Source organism: Diadema antillarum, unplaced genomic scaffold, assembly GCF_040938485.1.
Source record: "Diadema antillarum isolate AM-2024a unplaced genomic scaffold, OU_Dant_1.0 seq00000768_RagTag, whole genome shotgun sequence".
Taxonomy (NCBI): domain Eukaryota; kingdom Metazoa; phylum Echinodermata; class Echinoidea; order Diadematoida; family Diadematidae; genus Diadema; species Diadema antillarum.
Window position 1 is genome coordinate 1,999,729 of NW_027271658.1, and position 22,500 is coordinate 2,022,228.

At 38.9% G+C, this 22,500-nt stretch overlaps 1 protein-coding gene across 1 annotated transcript in view; it reads right to left on the minus strand.

Annotated features, from left to right (window-relative positions):
- The window catches only part of LOC139738779 (transient receptor potential cation channel subfamily A member 1 homolog), a 203,286-nt gene that overhangs the window by 67,548 nt on the left and 113,238 nt on the right, over positions 1 to 22,500 (minus strand). The window contains 2 exon segments of the mRNA XM_071649416.1: positions 7,616 to 7,747; positions 11,669 to 11,790. Of these exon segments, the coding sequence (XP_071505517.1) occupies positions 7,616 to 7,747; positions 11,669 to 11,790 (254 nt within the window).

Genomic DNA, 22,500 nt, shown 5'->3' on the forward strand with positions numbered 1-22,500 from the left:
AATGTATCTTTATTATGCTGGCAATAATATGTAATTTGTGTGAGTTTGTGTAGGAATTCTGATTGAGTATGAAATCCCTCTTTTCTCCATAACCATTAGATTAGGAAAGAAAAATCACGCTGAGATCGCATCCAGATAATAGAGAGATCTGGATAAAGGGAGGCCAGATAGGAGAGGTCGGACTGTAAATGATTTTTTTTTGAAGTTTTGGTTGTGTCATTGCTGGATGAGAAAGGCTCCTGGTTCCACGACATTATGCTCCACTGACAATTGCTAGAAAATTGTGACAAATGCTCAGCGACAAATGCTCTGAGACATTTGCTTTGGCGACACTTGTTCCCAATTGTTCCATCAACATTTGCTCTGAAAAATACATTTGCTCTGCCAATATTTGTTCCAAAGATACAACTTATGTTCCACCAACAATTATAATAATGATACACTCAGCTCATAAAGTGCATATTACATTCAAGTCTCTTTGCACTGTATAATAATTATTTCAATAATAACAATAAAGTTATAAAATACATGTACTCCAAAATTATATAGAAACACTACGATAAATTACAAAAGTATTGATTGAATAGATGTGTTTTGATGAAAATCAACTTTGATAGGTAAATGGGAACACATGACAACCATGTTTGTGGAAATTTCTGTGAAAGCTGAGTGCCAGGCAAAGACAAGGAATGCCATACTTTGCATTCCTTCAGCGTATCAATACTTGAGTAGCCTAGGAAACAGCAATGAACAAGTCCTAGAAGTGTAGTCTGTGAGTCAAGACCTTTTGGAATCACTGAAGATGTCACAATTTCATTTTTCTTTGTTTTGGGCTAAAAGAAAATCATTCACAAGTGGATTGATGCATAAAAAAGGATAAATTTATCACTTCGTGGCAAAAATCAAATCACATATTATAGAAAAAAACAGAATACAAAGAGATTAATGCCAATACAAATATTGCTAAAGTGATGCCACTGCAACAGCGCAGCCACTATGTTGCAGTTATGTGAGAGCTACCCAGCTTGACAGCACAATCATGACAATCTAAGACTTCTTGCAGTCTCATGCGGAGCAAAACTAAATGTTTACTTGTCAAAATTTGAAGGAACTTTAAAAGAATAAGACAGTTTCAGTTGAGATGAAGCTTTAAGTTTCCAATGTCTTTTAATGGCAATTTTTTTTTAGATAATGCTAAATTTTTAATAAAATCTATGAAAGAGCACATAATTCTATGACGAAATCAAAGTTTATGTGTAGTTGATGAAAACTGGTTTTGAAAGGGCTGACCTAATAATAGGATCCACCTTTTACTAGAATCACTTTGTTTTACTTTGTTTTTGGATTTCTCAGCCATTTCAAAACCCATTTTCACCAAATAAACTTTGAATTCCTCTTAGAATTGTATGCTCTTGAACATTTCATATACTGTAAGTGGCTTCCAAGAACCTTGTACAATGCTCACCAATTAATCAGGAACCGTTTTAGTGGGATCCGCGCTTTAGTGCAACAAAACTTGATGTAACAAATTTTTCATGTGTTATTTCCACCGCCTAATCAGAACCATGGACCACTTTATTGGGACAAATCTTTGCTGAAACACTATAGTAAATCCTTAGAAATAACTGTGGGGATAATTTCCTTTCCAGAAGGATTGTTTTCTAACCAGTTCCCAACAAGTTATGCCGACTACAATCTAAAAATTTGCCATTAGCTGGGAAGTGAGATGCCGCGCAGAGGTGGTCTTCTTATTGAGCGTCGTCAGCTTCTACTCACGCACTTACACTGTACCACCCCTAAGTGCGATACGGAGAGTCACCTTCCCTGCCAGTGGCTCATACTCCACTTGTTTGTGCATAGTATGCATGCAGAATGTGTGTTTGTGGGCAACAGCATAATAAGGGGGCATGGGGATAATGAGAAAAACGTGTTTGTACGTTTGTTGCAATCAGTGTCATCATAATGTGCATGCTGTTACCATGTTATAACAACATGTGAAAGTTAGCATAGCTGCCTCTACCATAAATAGGGTAGGCTTCGTAACTTTATGTACTTCGAGCTCTTAAAAAAGGGTTATTTTGTGGATCAAATGAATGAAGGTTTGTTCCAATGATGCATTTGCCAGAATTATGAGACTGCTGTGTCTTTGTGTACTTGTTGCTGTGATTATCAGCAGGTTTGATAACTGTTCATGGTTTAGTGTAATGCCCACATACTGGGCTTCAATGCTGTGTTGTTTCCACGTGCCAATATCAGCCACTGCTTAAGCAGGAGCACTGCTTAGACAGGAGAAAAACACGTTTCTCGACCCCTCCCGATAAAGCAGTGAGCACTGTATCTTGCTAAAAGTTAAAAGCTGAATCCTCACCTCAACCAATACTACACCATCCCTTTAACTCTAAAGTGGAACTTTGTCTGGATACTTCAAAAGATTTGATGATCAACGGTCATTTGTTTTCTGCTCGTAAAAGCCATACATGTAAATGATGATTTCTTTATCAAACGTAAACTGTTCAATATAACCAAGCCAGAAACATATGACGCTTTAAGTTAAACTTGAAACTGCAACCCAGCAAGCAATTCGCACATCGGCACATGTACGGTCGGCATGTAATGAATACCATTGTGGCAGATTTACTAATTTTGGTACAGGGCAAGGGAAAATAAAATACAGCTGTATTCACAAAATGTCTATTAACCCATGGAAAATGAAAAACCTCTAAACATAATTCATGACTTAAGTCACGTAGATGAATTTGATTTTTAAAAAGTCTCCATGCAACAAATTTACACTGGCTATGTTATCATACCACTAGAATTTTTCATCTACCGGTATTTCAAAGCACTGATTCAAGACAGAAACGATAACTGTGCAAAATAATTTCTTAATGTTTCCAAATGGTCACAGAGTATACGAAATGAAAATCATTACATCAAAAGCACTTGAGAATTAAATTGAGAGGTTGGTGGAGCAATTGCTGGCAGAGCAAATGTTGTTTTTTAAGAATATGTCAGCAGAGCAATTATCAGTGGAGCAAATATTGGCAGAGCATATGTTGTGTCACCAAAACAACTATATCTTGTGACCTCATGCATGGATGATATAAACAAAATATAGAAAGAATTCCACATATTTTGAGTTTCTAGCATATAAATAAAAAAGAAATTGACTTACTTCTTTCAGAAAACGGGGAATCATATTACCTTATATGCCAGTATCAAGAGGAAATGTGCACTTTCTCCCATACATCCTGTAAAACTACAGTCGGTACACTATTTAGCTAAAATATTAGAAATTTTTGACCCATTTTATAAAACAGATGAATCACAGCTTTTTTGTGAGTTGATAGGAAATGTGTATGTGCAGTTCCTCTGAAATATCTGAACTCTCTTGGCTTTACTTCATGGATTAAAACAGTTCAACGATACTTTTGAGTTGTGTATACAATTCCTATTGACCCCTTCAAACCTGTGAGTCATTTTGATACAAACTGACTTTGACTTTGCATGACAGCATGAAAAGAGAATTCAACATATTTCCCTTTTCTAGCATAATGAAAGAGCACTTGACTTACCTCTTCCACAAAGCAGGGTAAATACTAGTACCCTTAACATAAACAGTAATTGTATGTCACTAACAGTCAGCAACCAGTCAAGGTAATGTGTATCTTATGGAATTCTCTTTATATTCTCTATCCTGCAGTGATGTCACAAGCTGTTGTAGGCTTCTCATTCAGTGAAGGTAGCACCAAAAGTTTTTCAAAGTGTATTAACTTTTGAATGGATTGTCCTGGATTGTCTGATTTCCGAAAGTTCTTGCCAAGTGCAACCTGAAGGCGACTGTATCCAGGTGAAGAGTTTATAATCCTCTTACCTGATGGGAAGACCATTTCCTTAAAAGATCAAACTCTCTTCACAAAAAGATGATTAAACATGTCTCATAAACACTGATGCAAACAGGATTAATGTAAAATGTGACCCGTCACATTAAAAGCGGCCACAAGTCGGATTCTTCGATTTTTCTGTTGACAAGATATTTAGTTAGTCCAGTCCCCAAACTTTAATTTGATGTATAATCCATTCAAAGATGCACTTTTCACCCAGAGATATTTCAAATCGAATGCGGCTAACACAGGAATTTTGTGACAACAAAATGCAGAGGAAATCGCTACTTAAGTTCACTCTCGGTTTCGTTTTTGTTCCGAGATTGTCTGCCACACGGGACGGAAAATATCACGTACATAAACTCCTAAGCAACAATAAGTTTTATTGAACCATTATTTATGAAAATTCACACAATGCATCATCATATGTATGATTTCATACTCATAACATTTCAGAAAGATTGAAGGAGGTCTTTTGTCTTAATTAGCATTAGAAAAAGGGGTTTCTCAAGCAGCTTACGGAACATATTTTGTTTGCGAGTATGTGACTTGGTCTCCAGTGCAATGGTACAACGCGGGGTACAACAGAGGCTGCACTCATTTGAAAAGCCCAAAAGCTGTGCCATTCCGGACTATTGGCCAAGTGAGTGGAGCGCACCTGTCAATCAACAATGTAAGGACTCCAACCGATTACGGGATTATATCCCGCCAGCTAACATGGCGTACACTGTCTATTGTTTGCTTCAAGTACACTTAAGTCGTCTTTTCGATAGAAACAAGAACACTCCGAGTTTATGACTGATCGTGCTTTGTAAGTTGCACTTGGGCAATGAACGACTTCAGTGAATATGTCATCACTAGCCAATCAGCTTCCAGCAGTTGCTAGGGGTCGGAGTTTATGAAATTGCCACAAAAAGCCCTTGCACAAGCTGTGCAGCAAGAATTGACAAGCCAAAAAAACTGCCTAAAAATAATCAAATATTTCACACTTTCTGGTAAGCATGACACACTGAAATTTGAGCTACTGGTAGATAATACCCTATAGTTTCAAATCAGCCAAAACTCAAAATTTCGATTTTATATTGGTACCTGAACTAAAATCTGATTTTTCTCGGTTGTGGTGTCAACGACTTGTGCTGCTTTTGATGTGACATGTCACAAAGGGGATTGGAATAATTTATGTGCAAGAAGGTGTAATGGTAGTTTGTGACAGATACTGCACACTGAATATCAGTAAATTTGAGCAAACACTATGTAATTCTGAAGACATTAATGATCACAAATTAACCAAAAAGAACATCTTACCTATTGACCAGGACCCTTTGCATTTTATAGTGCATGTAATTCAAACAAAATGACACTTACATATTAGAAGAAATTAAATAAATTATAATAATGATAACAATAATAATAGTGGCTACTTGTATAGCACACAGGTCCACCTTTCCATGCTCATGGCACTTCCAAAAAAATGAAAAGATAGGTATGTTCAAACATGACTACAGAGAAGACAAGGCAAGTGCCAAAATGTGTCTCGCCCATTCCCGTAGAAGAAATTAAAGGACAAGTTCACCTTCATAAACATAAGGATTGAGAGAATGCAGCAATATTAGTAGAACACATCAGTGAAAGTTTGAGGAAAATTGGACAATTGATGCAAAAGTTATGAATTTTTAAAATTTTTGTGTTGGAACCGCTGGATGAGGAGACTACTACAGCTTGTGAGTCATATGCGTACAACAGTATAAAGAAAATGTAAAGAAATTCAACATATTTTCACTTTTTTCGCATAATAAAAGAGCACTTGACTTGCCTCTTTCTAAAGGCAGGGGGAATAATATTACCCATAACATTTGTCGGTAACGAGTCGGGGGAATGTGTACTTTTTTCAAAAGATGAAATTTTGTGAAATTCTCTTTATATTTTCCTTACATTGTTGTACGCATGTGACATCTAAGTTATTCACACACTGCAGTAGTCTTCTCATCCAGCAGTTACTGCACAAAAACTTCAAAAATTCATAACTTTTGAACGGATTGTCCGATTTTCGTCAAACTTTCAATGATGTGTTCTACTAATATTGCTACATTCTCTCAATCCTTATGTTAATGAAGGTGAACTTGTCCTTTAATGTTTTTCTAACTCCCGGAAATTCATTGACCCCGCCTGTGACCGTTGACCTTGTGGTGACCTTCCACTCCCCATGGACATTTACCAGACAAGTTTGGTCAAAGATGGACATATGGATCAAAAGTTATGAGCTATAATCGAAATGCACTGTAAAAACTTAACATTGGGCCTAAAAGTTTGTTTACCCTGTCTGTGACCTTTGACCGTGTGATAAACTTGAACTTCTCAAGGGACATCTATAAAGTTGTACCATCCAAGTTTGGTCACAAACAGACATAGGGATCAAAAGTTATGAACTATAATCGAAATGCACTCTGTCTAAAGTTCATTGACCCCTGCCTCTGACTTTTGACCTTGAGGTGACCTTCATGCTTGGTAAAATGTGTAACTTTGTATAACCCTCTTCCCTCCAAGTTTGATTGAAATTGAAGTCCTTAGTAGAGAGTTATTCAAGTTTTTTGTAGTTGTTTTAACGGACAGACGACGGACGGATGGACAGACGCCGCAGGCGATCCCTTGGTCTCCCCTTACCTCTGGTGGGTTCAACAAAACCGGTGAGCTCGACAAAAAATGGCAAAACAACAAACAAACATACACCAGATAAAGAATACAACTATATACACGAAAAACTGTTTGTACAGCTTCACTATGAAGCCATGTGGCTTGTTATCTGGAAATGTCGCAATGGTGACTGGGTATGCCTTAACCATATTGCATTATTTTCCCACAAGGTCTACAGTTTCACATGATTGGCATATACTCATTATCTGGTAATTACATATATATGCCAATTTTCATGGCAATACTTTAAGCCACTCTCAAAATATGGGAAACAGGTGAAATTTGAATAGTATTTTCACTTGACCTTTGACCCCATGGCCCAAAACTTTCTCTACATAATCACTGTGTGGTAATGCACACATAAACTTGTACGTAACGAGTTTGATTACACTTGTAAAATGTATAAGTGACAACTGTATAAATTCCATCATTTCAAGGGTATGGAAAAATATACATAACCCTTTAGCCACTGAAGATTCTGTACATAATGGCCTATGGCTCCCTGGAAGGTACACAAATATTGCTCTCATATTGACAACATTCTAAATGATAAAAGATAGCTCACTGCACGTTCATTCTTGTCTATTTATAAGTTATGTTCATATTTTGAAAGCCTAAGACTTTAACAAGAGAATGGTATATCACAAAGATAATTCTGAAATACATTTGTTGACCATTGACCTTTATCAAATTACATGATTATATATTCTGTATGAAAAAAAATCATAAAGCATAAAACTATAAAAACAAAAACAAAAACAGACGGGCGATTTTAGGCACACCAGTGCCCAAAGAGTTCATTTAGTCATCATATACCAGGTAGCATAATTTTACAATGGATCTTAACATGAACTTTGGCCTTTGACTGCTGACAGAAAATTTCCCAAGAGAATCGATATCTGGCAATACATGTATAATTTTGTGAATCTTGGCTCTTTCAAATTTTGGGAAATTAAAATGCATTTGAAAATCAATGGTTTAACAGAAGTCATAAGAATAAGGAATTAAGGACAAAGTTTTTCCCCTTGTCTAATCCTCACCGTCAACGTCTTGAGTCCAACGTGAAAACATGTCATCCAGGAGTTCGTAGTCGAACTCAACGCAGTAGTTTCTGTGCTCTCGAGGAAACTCATTCTCTTTGAGACACTGGTTGAAGACCTTTTCTGCAACATCTACAAACAAATTAGCAGATGGTGATTGAAATGAATGAACATATACTGCAGACACCTTGTACGCATTGGACTTAATCAAAGTCTCCCTCCCCTCTAATGACTAAGTACAGTCCTCTGAGATACATGGGATAGAAAGTCAAGTACATGTCCTCTGAAATAAAAACTTCACAAATGACTCACAAATATTGCATGTATCCTGTAAATAATTCTAAGATTTTAGACTTTGTGTATTGGTTTTTTGCATTTTTCCAATACTTAAATGGTAGAATCTGAGTCTTGTTATCAATGCTCAAGGATGCTGATCACAGTGTTGGTCACATGAATTTCAAAATGAATTTGGTTTGAAATAATCAAGTTAGAATGCAGAACAAGATTAAACACTCAGTATTTCGGTATCACACATTCAATCACTGGTATTTCTCTACTGCATATCATACAAATTAAATACTGTATAACTTAGGGTCCAAACAGGTTCAATAGAAAATTACATAATTGTGCCTGTGTTACCATCTTATTACGTTGCTTATGTTGGAGGTTCAGTTTTTGCACATATTTATAACTGTATCAAATTCAATTTTGTATTTGTGACCATGCATCACAGAACCAACAAAAAGTTGCACTACCCGATCTTACACATGGATCTAAAATACTTAGGTGAAATGGGTCAACTTGGTCAATCTTTGTATTTCTATATTTTATGAAAGATTCTTTCTTCTTCTACATAAACACTTAAGTTTGAGATCATGTAATGAATGTGAAATTGTGTTTCTTGTGGTTTTTCTAGAACACTTTTTTGGTAGAATAGTGTAAAAATGTAGGCCTGAGACACCCTTTTTCATTTCTTAACTAGAAATGTCCCTATGGCGACTGATGCCTCCGCCATAATGCATGATTCTCCCAATAGGTGTATAGTACAATGTCTTCACAATGTGTGATCCATGACAGTTTCACATAACTGGCAAAATATTGAAATGACAGGTTTGTCAGAAATGTCTTGAATATTGTTCATTTTCCTTGATCTGGGTTTGCTATAATTGTCTAAGAGTGCAGGTACACATATTTGGGGAATTGAGAATTTTTACTTGAATTCTGACAGACCCTTTTATAAGTTTATGCATTGAGTAATTTCCAAGGTATGAAGAAAGAGTGTAATTACAGTACAAAAAAAAAAAATATATATATATAATATATATATATATATATATATATATATATATTTTTTTTTTTTTTTTTTTGGGGGGGGGCATTGAAACCTGGCCTTTGACCCTTAACCTTTGACCTGCCAGTCAGTTCATGTGTATGTACCAAGTTCCATAAAGATACATTGAACCATTGGCGAGAAAAGTGATATTGCAACATTTTCACCTAACCTTTGACCTTATGACATGAAACTCTCTCTGGAGAATCTTTACGCAGTAGTACATGTCTACACGAAGTTTCAAGAAAATACCTTTGGGCATTGCATAGATATGGGGGAAATAGCAACATTTTTAGCATTTGACCTTGACCTTCTGACCTTTGACCTCTTGCCAATGTCACTAAAATCTACTCAACTAATTGTCCCATCATACATTATCCTTGGACCAAGTTTGGTGAAAGCTGCTTCATCCAGTTTTGAGTTATCACGTAAACAGATAAATTTTAGGATTTGACCTTGATCTTTGACCTTTGACCTCTGTCCGATTTCACTTAAAAACTAATCAAGTCATTGTCCTATCATACATCATCCTCAGACAAAGTTTGGTAAAATTTGCTCTATCCAGTCTTCAGTTATAGCGAAAACGGATACAATTTCATGATTTGACCTTGACCTTTGGCCAATTTCACCCAAAAACTTACCAAATAATTGCCCCATCATACTTTATAATTGGACCAAGTTTGGTAAAATTCCAGTCAATATTACTCAAGTTACCGTGTAAACGAAAGCGGACGGACGTACGTACGGACGGACGGACAACCCGAAAACATAATGCCTTTGGCACCACTTCGTGGCGGACGCATAAAAATCCTTTCCCCAAACTTCACTCTCAACCCTAATAACTTTTTATAGAATGGTGCTACTGCATCTGAAGTTGGCAGGAGTCATGAACAGAATGTGCTTAATGAATGTGACCAATTCCAGCTTAATCTGATAATCCCTTCATTGTGGTTGTCAATGAGTTCCTTGTCCTGTTTTTTGTCCTATTCATTGCATGGAGCACCACTTAGTGGGATTGAGTGCTTGAATAATCCCTTAACTTCAAAGCCTCCTTTCTCAGAAACATTTTTTCAGAGGTTGTACTTTCCTTCAAGAATTTAGATAAGTTAGGAAAGTCCACTTGTATTGATTTACATATTATTTCAAAGCTTAAACCCTGCTCTTTCAGAATCCGTCCTAAACTAACAATTTTTGTTGATTTTGTGATGCAGGGTCACATTTTTCGTGTACTTATGGTAAAAGGGGATGCTGCTTGACTCCATATCACAAACCTTTCTTTCATTGGTGACAAGCATGTGACTAACACAGATTATTTGATGCCAGTGGTCTGACCTACCTTGCTCAAAAAATAAAATAAAGATACAGATGTAATGCTAAGGAATTTCCTATCTGCTCACTAGAATGAAACCTCTTTTCTTTCAATGCAGAAGCTTTTGTTCCATTTATTCAATTTGACTCACCTGTGTATTCGTTATTGACAGACAGGCAATTTCATCCACAGTAATGCTCCCATGGTCTATCCAGGCTTTACAAAATGATACACTCAAATCTCCATTCTCTGGTTGTACCTCATTTTGTCTTGTCCATGGCAATATGTTTGTGATCGTCCGTTTGTACCATTTAGTTTCATTTAAATGACCTAAATTGCATTTTTCAATGAAGTAAATAAACTTCAGCTAGAATTTGAACTCTGACTTTCCTTTTCATAAAGAGTACACACTATCTGATTTTTTCTGTCTTCAGTGTACATGCATGTGCACTGTGGAGATGCACACATAAACACCTATTCGCAAAACTGCAAACAATTTCACTGCCTATTTGAAGAAAGAGATAGCAGAAAACGGGAAAATAAAAAGACAGTCACTCAAGTCATCAGTGTTATCTTTGATTTCTTTCTTTATCAAGTTTAAATGTTTCACTCTTTAAGTTTGTGAGTCTTCCAAGTCGGCAATACAGTGCCATCCCTGTACTGCAGTGGTAAATCATTATTGTATTTCTATTAAATGTTATTCCCTCAATTAATGCATATATTTTCCACAGATTGTGATCAATTCTTTATTTGTTTTATTTTATTGTAATAAATGGAAAAACACAGCATGGGTATCTCTCTGTAATTAAGAAGTTAGTGCTGTTGGCCATTTTTTTTTCTTTCTGTAATGGTAGGTAAGGCTCCCCAACTTTGTTTTTTTGGGTTTTTTTCGCCGAGACCTGTCTGAGCAACTGATCTCTGTGGGAGGTCCCTGAATACAGTGCACTCCCGTTGTAACGAACATGGTTATAACAAAATTCCGTTTATGACGAAGTTAGAATTCAGGCTGCAACATTATCCACTCTATGTAATTTTATTGTTTATTTGTTCGGTTATAACGAAATTTCGATATAATGAAAGGAAACTGCAGGCCCCGAGGACTTGGTTATAACGGTAGTCCACTGTATCTCATTGGCCTATTCATGCTGTACAAACAACTGAAGTTGCCACACCACCATCTTATACCAGGCACACTCTATTGGGATTTAATTTGCACACATTTTCTAACGGAGTCTGTCACCAAGATCATGTGACGTTGTGAGCTCTGTAAACAGTATACAGGCGATGTGCATGGTAAGATGGCAGTGCGGTGACTGGCCTACAAAACATCCAGATACTTTCGATAGAAAATCATTGGTCTGAGCCTAGAGGGCAGCCTCCCTCTGGCTATCTTTCTCTCTTGCCCTTCTTGTACCTGGCATTCTCTTTATCAGCTTCCTCATTGGAGTGGTCCGCTGACCAGTGACCGCATCAGTACTCTCTGAACACAAGGCATCCCTCCACTTTGGGTGTGACACAATGGCCATAGCGACATCTCTGTTCATAAGATATAAAGAATGTACAGACATTTCATCTTAGAGTCTCTATGCAAAACCACAAGTTTGCACCTTTCTTTTTTCCTTTCTGAAATAGGTCCAAAACTATAATAACAGACCCGGGGGTCTAAAGCTCACCTGAGTATCGCAAATTCACCTTTCACGCAGTCAATAATCTAAATTATTCAGAGCTCTACCAAAATTTGACCAGGCATTCTCAAGTAGAAGATGAAAATGTACAATAAGGGCCTAAATTTTTTAAGATTCCTTAATTTGGAGGGGGCCCCCTGGATGGGGCATGGTGCCCATTTTGATAAATTGAGATCCTAACCCCCTAGGGATGCTACACTTATCTGCCAAGTTTGGTGAAAATCCATCATGAGGTTTTCAAGAAGAATATGAAAATGTACAATTTAGGCCCCCATTTGGACCTGTATTAACAGGCCACAAAACACAGGGAAGCCTTAGGGTAGCCTCCGGCAAAGATTGTTCTCCAGAGAAGATTGTGTCTGTTATGACGTAACATGGTGGACAGCCTCTGGAGAGCCTCCTGAGAGTCTTCGGAAAAGGTGTCTGTTAAGACGCTCATGAGGTGAATCTTACCTGGAGGCGTCAGGTGATCAGCGCTGCATCACACACAAATTATATGTGTACTCTCCCTATGTATTAGCCTGATCAGACACCATGTGAAGCACAGTGACTTCTGTACAGCATGTACAGGGCTGTGTGCTGTTACCTATGTATATACAGTTGTCACACTCATCGAGTTCTGAGGGTTGAACGGTATCGTAATAGGCGTGCTCTGACTGTAAAACATGTGGCTGATTTCATGACTTACACTTTATTTCTTTTTGAAAGATCCTCAAGAAAAAAAGAGATATAATATGCATTTGCATGGTAATCATATTTCACGGAAAAACAGTAGGCCTAATTCAAATGTCCCCAAGTCGGTAGATAACAGGGCCTACATGCTTGTATCGGTACACACATGCATGTAGTAGTACGCAATCACATGCTACTGCAATGGTAATGATGGCAAATGCTTCAATTTTCAGCATATATATCTGTAATGAATTGGCCAAGGACAGCAAATTCTCCCAAATGAAGGTTTTCAAGCAATGCCTGTTAAAACAGGGCACTCAGCGTTCAACCCGTGTTCATGGAATCTGTGGAATGTTAACACGGGGTGATTCTTTGCCTGAGAATGGACGGAGAGGTCTGTTAACCCTATTGTGATGACATTCTATTGCGCAGACCCGGCCAGCAGGACCACTATAAATTTGTGCAGCAGCGTGCTCAATGCAAACTGCTGTTCAAGTAGAGAGTACATCTTCTCAGAAGCCATGAATGAGAAATCTTCCTGTACAAAAGATATCCTCTAAAAATTTTCACACTATTAGCTTTATTAGAAAATTTAAATCAGAACTTACCTGTTTGAAATTTAAATTGTACAGTTAAACTCACCTAAGTCGACATCGCATATGTCGAATAATCGCGCAAGTCAATGATTTTAAAAAGTCCCGATTTTCCCCATTGACTTACGTGTATTAATTCACTCACAAGTCGAATTTTTAAAGTCCAATACTCGCCTAAGTCGATGAAATTCCAAGAACACTTTCACGGAAAAACCATTGAATTCACTGTGCCTAAGTCGAATAAGATTTTATTGTGTAATAAATCACTCTCAAAATCACGAGACGCCAGTTTTTGTTTACATACAGTATATACCAAAAGAAACTTTGCGTTAATAAACATTAATGTTTCATTAACACAAACGGTTTCACCTGAATCGTTAGTAACGCAAACTAACAATCGGGAAAATTAACGTTTGTAGTAACGATGAGTTATGATCCCAAGCGCAAATTAACGATGTTTCGTTGACATTAACGATAGGTAACGCAAGAACTCACGCTAGATTTTGGTTTCCGTTACCGAGACCTGGTGAAAGGACGACGTAGCCCCTGCCGAGTGTAGCGATCTATGCCTTATATCTAGCGGAGTCTTTTCGCGAATCGAATCACGATTTCGCGAATGGTTAATTTGCGACCGGGGTCACCAAAAACGCATGCCAGGCCACCAAAAAAGCCGGATGTTTGCCTTCAGTTTTGGAAATGAACAGCGGTAACAATCAGTTCCATAAGATGCTAGAATAAATGTCAGATGTTTGCTCTTAATTTTGGAAATGAATAACGGTAATATTCGACTCCGAATACTAAAATAAATGTTGGATGTTTGCTTATACTTTTGGAAATGAATAATGGTAAGATTCAGTTCCATACGGTGCTGAAATTAATGTCAGATATTTGATTTTGCGTTTGGAAATGAGTAAGGATAAAATACGGCTCCGGAAGATGCTGAAATAAATGTTGAATGTTTGCTTTGACGTTCGGATATGAATATTCAACTCCATACGATGATAAAATAAATGCCGGATGTTCACTTTTACGTTCGAAAGTAAATAACAATAACATTCATCTCCGGAAGATGCTAAAGTAAATGTCGAATTATCCCTTTGACATTCAGAAATGAATAACAATCAACTTCATACGATGATGAAATTAATGCCGGATGTTCGCTTTTACGTTCGAAAGTAAATGACAATAACATTCAGCTACGGAAGATGCTAAAATATAATGTCGAATGATCCCTTTGACGTTCTGAAATGAATGACAATAATATTCAACTCCGTACGATGATGAAATAAATGCCAAATGTTCGCTTTTTTTACGTTCGAAAGTAAATAGCATATAACATTCGGCTCCGGAAGATGCCAAAATAAATGTCAGATGATTGCTTTTACGTTCGGAAGTGAATAGCAGTTAGTAACATTCTGCTCCATAATTAAGACGCTAAAATAAATATCAGACATTTGCTATTTAACATTTCGAAATGAATAACAATAACATTCAGCTGCGTTTGATGGTAAAGTAAATGTCGGATGTCTGCCTTGACGTTCGCATATGAAAAACAGTATAACATTCGGCTCCTTACGATGCTGAAATAATTGTCAGATGATTCATTTCACTTTCGGAAGTGGACAGCAAGAACATTCGGCTCCTTACGATCATAAAATAAATGTCGGGTGTTTGCTTTTGAATATGGAGATTGAATACTGGTAATATTCTGCTCCGTACGATGCTAAAATAAGTAACATATTGTTTCTTTTACATTTGGAAATGATTAACGGTATCAATCGGCTCAGATGACAAAATAAAAAGCGGATGTTTGCTTTCACGTTCGGAAATGAATAAGGATGATATTCAGCTCCGTAAGATCTTAGAATGAATGTCGGTTGCTTGTTTTAACATTTGAAATGATTAATGGTAACATTCGGCTCCGGAAGGTGTTAAAATACTTGTAAATGGTAAATGATTGCTTTTACAATCAGAAATAAATAACGGTAACTTTCGGCTCTTATTACGATGCTAAAACAAATGTCGGATGTTTACAAATGTCTGCAAATGCTCCCACTTTCTCATTTCAAACGTAAATTTTGACCACCTAAATAGGCATCAACTTTTATAATAATCTATAAGCCTATTTGCTACATCTTAGAACTCAGAATAACGGTATAAGATGATTAAATTTTCTATTTATTCATTTTAGACGTGGGTACCGTCCTGTATCACTTCAGTAATACTTAATATTTAATTTTCTATGTTTAGTAGGACCGATTTAGTTTTGCTTGCTTTTTTGGGGGGGGGGCCACCAAAAAATAAAAAACCATCATTTTGGTGGCCCGATCGGGCCACCGAAATAAAAGTTAGTGTGGAGCCCTGGCCTGCATCAATGTGGATAAAGTGTCTTGCTGAAGGGCAAATATCAGGCACACCGCTCCAGCTCTCGGCTCCAGAGTAGACAACATACATGTACATTATACATATGTACGCATGGTGTAACTGTAAGTCGATTTTTTTCGACTTACGCACAAGTCGAAACTCGCCTAAGTCGATGTGTTTTGCTAAGTCCCGAGAAGATCGACTTATGCGAGTTTAACTGTATTTTATGAGGAAGGCGAAGGAAGAGACTGCGATGCATAATGAGTAATAATAGGAGAGCCCGCATGCGCGTCCAGCAATATTAGTAGCTCCGAAAAATGTGACTACCAATCAAACAGTCATCCTACTGCTAATGAGAACTACCTGAAATTATGAAGAAGGGTGGGAGAGGAGGGACTGTAGTCTCTTCCTTCGCCTTCCTCATGAAATACAATTTAAATTTCAAACAGGTAAGTTCTCATTTAAATTTTCTATTTTATTTAGGAAGTCTCGAAAGAGACTACGATGCATAATGAGTAATAATAGGAGACTTTAAAGCCAGTAGTCACATTTTTTGGCCATACAGAACTGTACCAATGACCGTTTTTACCACTGAGGGGTATGGCTTTACCTTTTACGATAACACTGCTTGGCTGAAACCCCCATTCTCATCCCTGAGGGGTTTCACGTAATATGTTTGAAATGTCTTCTCATTACTCCAGCCTGCCTATGCCAAAATCTCATGTACAGGCAGATCTTTCCTCTGGGCAGCAGACGCCGCGGCTGCTCTTGTGGAGTGTGCCGAGAACAAGCTGGTGTCAATCCCAGCTTCTGCCATAACTGTCTTAATCCAACGAGACAAAGTTTGGGTAGAAACCCTGTGATAAGGTTTACGAAAACTTATTAACAGATACTTTTGGTCCTTCCTAATAATCTGAGTCCTTCTCAGATACTCTCGAAGGTATCGTACAATGTAAACTCGTCTGTCTGGAGGGTACGCTCTTAGACTCACAACATGGCCTGTATTACCAGGTCTGTGATGCTTTAACAAGTCATCAATGCAGAATTTGACGGTATTGTCTTTGAACATCATCTTGTCTATTCTCAAAGCATTCAATGACTGTACCCGTTGTGCTGAGAGAAGCGCTAATAACATTGTCACTTTCAACGTTAGCTCTTTCAAACACAATTCGCCTGCAGGTGATTTCCTCCTCAGATAGTTGAGGACAGTTCTAACGTCCCACACCTCCGTGTAGCGGGGTCTGGGGGGTCGTAAGTGAAAGACTCCCTTCACAAATCTAGTTATTAGAGGATGTGCGCTTATGGAAAGCGAACTGTCTGTGAGAGTCAGAAAAGAAGCCAGTGCACTTCTAGCACAGTTTATGGTACCGTAGCTGGCTCCCTTGTGGAACAAGTCTGAAAGAAATTCTAGTGCCCATTCTGATGATGTCTGGAGATAGTTAATGTTGTTGGCAGTGCAGAAAACTTTCCATTTGCTTATGAAGCTATGATATTGTTGTCATGTAGATTTCCTCCAAGAAGCTACGATGACCTTGACGGTCCCTGCACTCAATCCCTGCGACCTGAAGGGTTGGCCGAAAGCCTGCAACAGAGCAAACCCAAATGTTTGTGTAAGGGGTGGGGCATTAAAGACACAGGTTGAACGAGAAGTTGTGCATGTCTACGTAGAACAAGTGGTTTTTCAGTCAGCATGTCCTGAAGTGCTGGGAACCATGATTGTGTAGGCCAGTTTGGTACTACTAACAACCCTGTGGCTTTATCTGCCCTTATCTTTTGCAGACATTTAGGGATAAGGCAGAAAGGAGGGAAAGCATAGAACCAAAATGGACCCCAATCCACGGTAAATGCATCTACATTCTCTGCCGAAGGATCAGGCTGCCAAGTGATATACCTTGGTAGTTGTGCATCAAGTCTGGAAGCAAAAAGATCCATTTCAGGGAGGCCAAAATATTCTACCACTTCAGTAAATTGAACTTTGTTAAGCATCCACTCTGTTCGATCGTTAAACTTCCTTGACATGAAGTCTGCTGTGGTATTGAGCCGTCCTGGCAAGTAGGCGGCTGTGATCCAAATTTGTCTTTCAATACACCATTCCCAAATGTCATGTGCCAATTTGTTGCAGTCCTGTGATCTGAAGCCCCCCCATATTGTTGATATATGAGACTGCAGTAGTATTATCCAGTCTAATGAGAACATGAACATTTCTCAGGCTAGAACAAAAGGACTTCAATGCCAATCCTGCTGCAAGGGTTTCTAGATAATTTATCTCATTGTTAACAGCCTTTCCTCTTTCCACTTAATTCCATCGTCCCCCTGTGTTTGTGCACATGTCTGTTGCTCCCCAACCAGACCCACTCGCATCTGTGCGCAATTCTATTGTATGCCTAGGTCTATCGATAGGATTAGAGGTGTACTGTATGTGGTCAATCCACCACTTAAGTTCCTGTTTGGCTCTATTAGACAAGCTCATTTTCCTATCAAAATGACCTTTATTGGTCTTCAATGCCAAAATCTTCTCTTTTTCCAAGAGTTTGTAGTAGAGGGGTCCATATTGGGCTGCGGGAAAAGTAGCAATAAGCTTCCCTATTACTCTACCCACTTCTCGAATAGAGGACTCTGTGGCATTCAACAGGTCTATGCACTCAGCAGTGATATCTTCCTTCTAAGATTCAGGGAGAGTAACTGTCATGTTCACAGAGTTAAGGACAAATCCCAAAAAGGTGATTTCTTTAGTGGGTTTTAACACTGATTTAGACTGATGGACAAGAAACCCCAAATCTTCCAAGAGATCAGTCGTAGCATTGACTGCTCTTTGAGTGCAAGCCTCATTCTTCCCAATAATGATAGTATCATCAAGGTATCCCACTAGCATATGGCCTGCTCTTCTCAGATGAGCAAAAACTGGTTTGAGAAGCTTTGTGAACAGACGCGGTGCTGTACTAAGCCCGTTTGGCAGTGCACGATATTGTCAAAGTTGGCCCTACCACACAAATCGCAGGTATTTACTATCCTGCAGATCAACTGGTACTGAATAGTAAGCATCCTGAAGGTCGACTGAGGCTAGAAAGCAATCTGGTGTAATAAATTGCATTGCTGTAAGGATGGAATCCATTTTAAAATGCTGGTAGACTAGGCTTTTGTTCAACTCTGAGAGGTCAAGAATGACCCGAAGGCTGCCATTCTTCTTGGGGCGGGTAAAAATGTTAGAGATGAACTCTCCCACTTCATGTGAACAAGGTTCAATAACATTCTTGGCTACCAGTGAATCAATTTCAGCTTGGATATTGGCCAAATCTTCATTCTTTACTTTGTACTGAACCAAAGGTTTAATCCTTTCAAGTGGAAAACATTGAGGCTTGAATTCAAGTTTATAGCCATTCACAGCTTGTAGTATTGTGGGATCTGTCCCAATTACATGCATGAAGCCTCAGTCGACCTCCAACTGGATGGTCATTTACACATGAAGTGGCAGGTCTAGATTCTATAGATCCAGCAAATCGAGGAGTAGATCTAGAATACTGTTCTTCTAGACAAGATAGAAATGCATCATGGTCAGTTACTGACATGTCAAATGAGCAATCTGTTGAATCATTGTCTCCTACCTCTTCAGAGGAGAGCTGTTGGGTTACTTGTGGGGAGTCTTGCTTCTGGCCTGTGAATGAGCTCTGCTCTGCGGCCATTGCTGTGGGGGAGGTCGCGACTTCCCCTGGTAGCGCTGGTCTAAAAAAGGACATTTGCCGTTCCCTGCACGAAGCGTGAGGCTGCAGCACTATGTGCGCCCGTCCAGCCCGCATCGCGAACCTGCTGGCGAGCGCCGCTGTAGAAGGGTCGTCTGTACGGATGGAAAGAGTCGCTCGGACGAGAAATGTGTATCTACTGGGTCCTCATGACCCCAGCAGAGGCCTTGTGTTGTTCTCTTAGATCTTTCATCTGTCTTGTGAGATCATCACCAAACAACAGCTGCGTGACTGGTGTTGAGGGCTTACAGAGATGCACGTATTCCGAGTTGATGTCAGGTTTAATCAGCTCCTTCCGCACGCAATTCAGTTCGAAGTGCGCATTACTCAAAAGAGCAAGTGCGTCTTGCTGAGACTCGGAGATATCTCGCGCGTCCAGAGAGCGAAGAAGAGCCCCAATACCGCGAGTCAGACATTTCTGCACTCTCTGTAATTTCAGATCACGATTACGCGTGATGGACTGCAAGTGTTCCCAAATGGGAGCGTTCACTTTAGGTGTATCGAGGTGGGGGCAGTTGCTCGGAGGGGGGTATTTTCCAACCGTTTCCTCGATGGCTTTATCTTCCAGTTTGTTGCCAATGAAGTAATTCATCGATTTTGCGATATCCTCGTCAACTGCCTCCCCAATCCCGATGGGGATAGCATACTTGGCTGCCAACGGTGGTAGCTGTGCAGCAGGGGGAACCTCTTCCACCCCTTCGTCAAAATCGAACGCTCTGTGTCGTCGGACGTATCAAAATTGTCCCAAACAAAATGGCGGACGTCAATAGGCAAGCGGGAAAATTCCTCCACTGTAGATCTAGATGTAGACGCGCCTGATTGTACCACAGCAGCACGGCTAGTGGTTTTATCATGCGATTGGGGAAGGTGTTTCACCACTTCGGCGAGGAGATTTTCAAGTTTGTCTAGACGAGAACTAACGTCCCCGGAGGTAGACGCCCGATCCTCGGAAGGGGCTTTTGATACCGTATGAGGAGCTTTTTTGGGGATTTTCTTCATCGGCTTCTTCCCTGAATCTGGAGCCTTAGTCTTACCGATGCTCACATTCTTCTGTACGTGCGCCGTACCGGCATCGCCGGAGGGAGGCGCTGGTGGTGGTAACTCTGACTTCGTGGCACAGAACTCCTGTCCACGTGTAGCACGTATAGCGAAGGATGGATCGTGCTGCTCTTTAGAGCTCATATTAGTAGAACCACCGTATAGTTTAGGCTCGAAAGATGGGTCTATAACACTTCTCAAATGGTTTCCGATGACCGGCGAAGCAAATTTACCTCGCGAGAGGGTAAATTCCGGCGAAGAATATTACAAAAAGAAATCAACCGCAGAGCTAAGCAGGAGAACGTCCTGTCGGCTGGAACAAACGTGAACGTATTGCTGGACGTGCGTGCGGGTTCTCCTATTATTACTCATTATGCATCGTAGTCTCTTTCGAGACTTCCGAAATAAAATTTACTGTAAAGACAATAGAAAAATAAACATTCATTCTAAACTAGAATTATCACTGAAGGTAATTAATACCCCACCCCTAGTGTTGCTTTATAGTATGTGATGTCGTGAGGGCAATGACGTTAATACCAAGTTTGTGCACTTGTCGAATTGGAAACAGAATAATTTTAGTTTACTGTACAATTACAGAGTTGACACCAAGTATAAAACTTACAGCAAATAGAAACATGCTTTCCCCCAGCATCATTACACTTAAAGACCATCATACACACCAAATGTGACCTTCATAGCTTGAATGGTTTATTTTGATACAAAAATGAGTGGTTACCATGCCAACACATTTTCCTTAAACTAACACATTGGTGTCTTGCAAAACTACACTTCTAGATCATGATACATACTAAATTTTACTTTAATTGCTTGAAAGATGGAAATTAAAGTTATTCGATCTGCAAGGTTTTGGTAAAATTGTGGTTACCATGGCAACGGTTTGTGTGACAAACACAAAAACTATGTGTTCCACATCTATACCTCAGGGCCATAATGCCTACCAAATTTGGTTTCAATTGCTTGAAAACTGTGGAAGAAATTCACTCCACAGGATTAAAAAAAAAAAAACATGCGGTTACCATGGCAACGCATTGTCCGATACAAATACAAAGGACATTTTGCAAAGCTACACTTAAAGGGGAAGGCTAGTAACTGATCAGTGGGAATCAGTGGAAATGCTGGGAGATGATTGTTCCAATCCTTATGGGATTCATTCAAGAGTTCATTGTATTTGTGTGAAAATGATTTGCTTCAGAATGGTCTCATATTCAAGTAATGTGCAGTTTAATGCTTCCAGGTTAGCGTCCCTGGTCAGTGACGGAGCATTAATCTGCACATTACTTGAATATGAGACCGTTCTGAAGCAAATCATTTTCACACAACAATAGATATACAATGAACTCTTGAATGAATCCCATAAGGATTGGAACAATCATCTCCCAGCATTTCCACTGATTCCCACTGATCAGTTACTAGCCTTCCCCTTTGAAGAGCATCATACACACCAAATTTCACCTTCATAGATTAAACGGTTCAATTTGATACAAAAATGAGTGGTTACCATGGCAACACATTTGTCATATATTTACACATTGGTGTCTTGCATAACTACACCTCCCGATCATCATACATACTAAATTTGCCTTAATTGCTTGAATGATGTGGAAGTTATTCAATCCACAAGGTTTTGGTAAAATTATGGTTACCATGGCAACGCTTTGTCCAACAAACACAAAAATTACGGTATGTGTTTCACATCTATGCCTCAAGGAAATGATGCCTACCAAATTTGATTTCAATTGCTTCAAAACTGTGGAAGTTGTTCACTCCACAAGATTTTGAAGAAAACATGCGGTTACCATGGCAACGCTTTGTCAAGTACGAACACAAAGAGTGTCTTGCTTAACTACACCTATAGATCATCACAGATACCAATTTTGAAATTGATTGCTCAAATACTTTGGAAGTTATTCAATCCACAAGGTTTTGGTAAAATTATGGTTATCATGACAACGCATTGTCCGACAAACACAAAAAACATGTCTTGCACATCTATACCTCAATATCATCATTTACCCTAAGTTTCATTTAAATTGCTTCAAAACTGTAGAAGGAGTTCGCGACGCAAGATTTTGCAACAGACCGCCTGACCAACATCATGCTGATTCCTATATACCCCCTTCACACTATGCGTGGCGG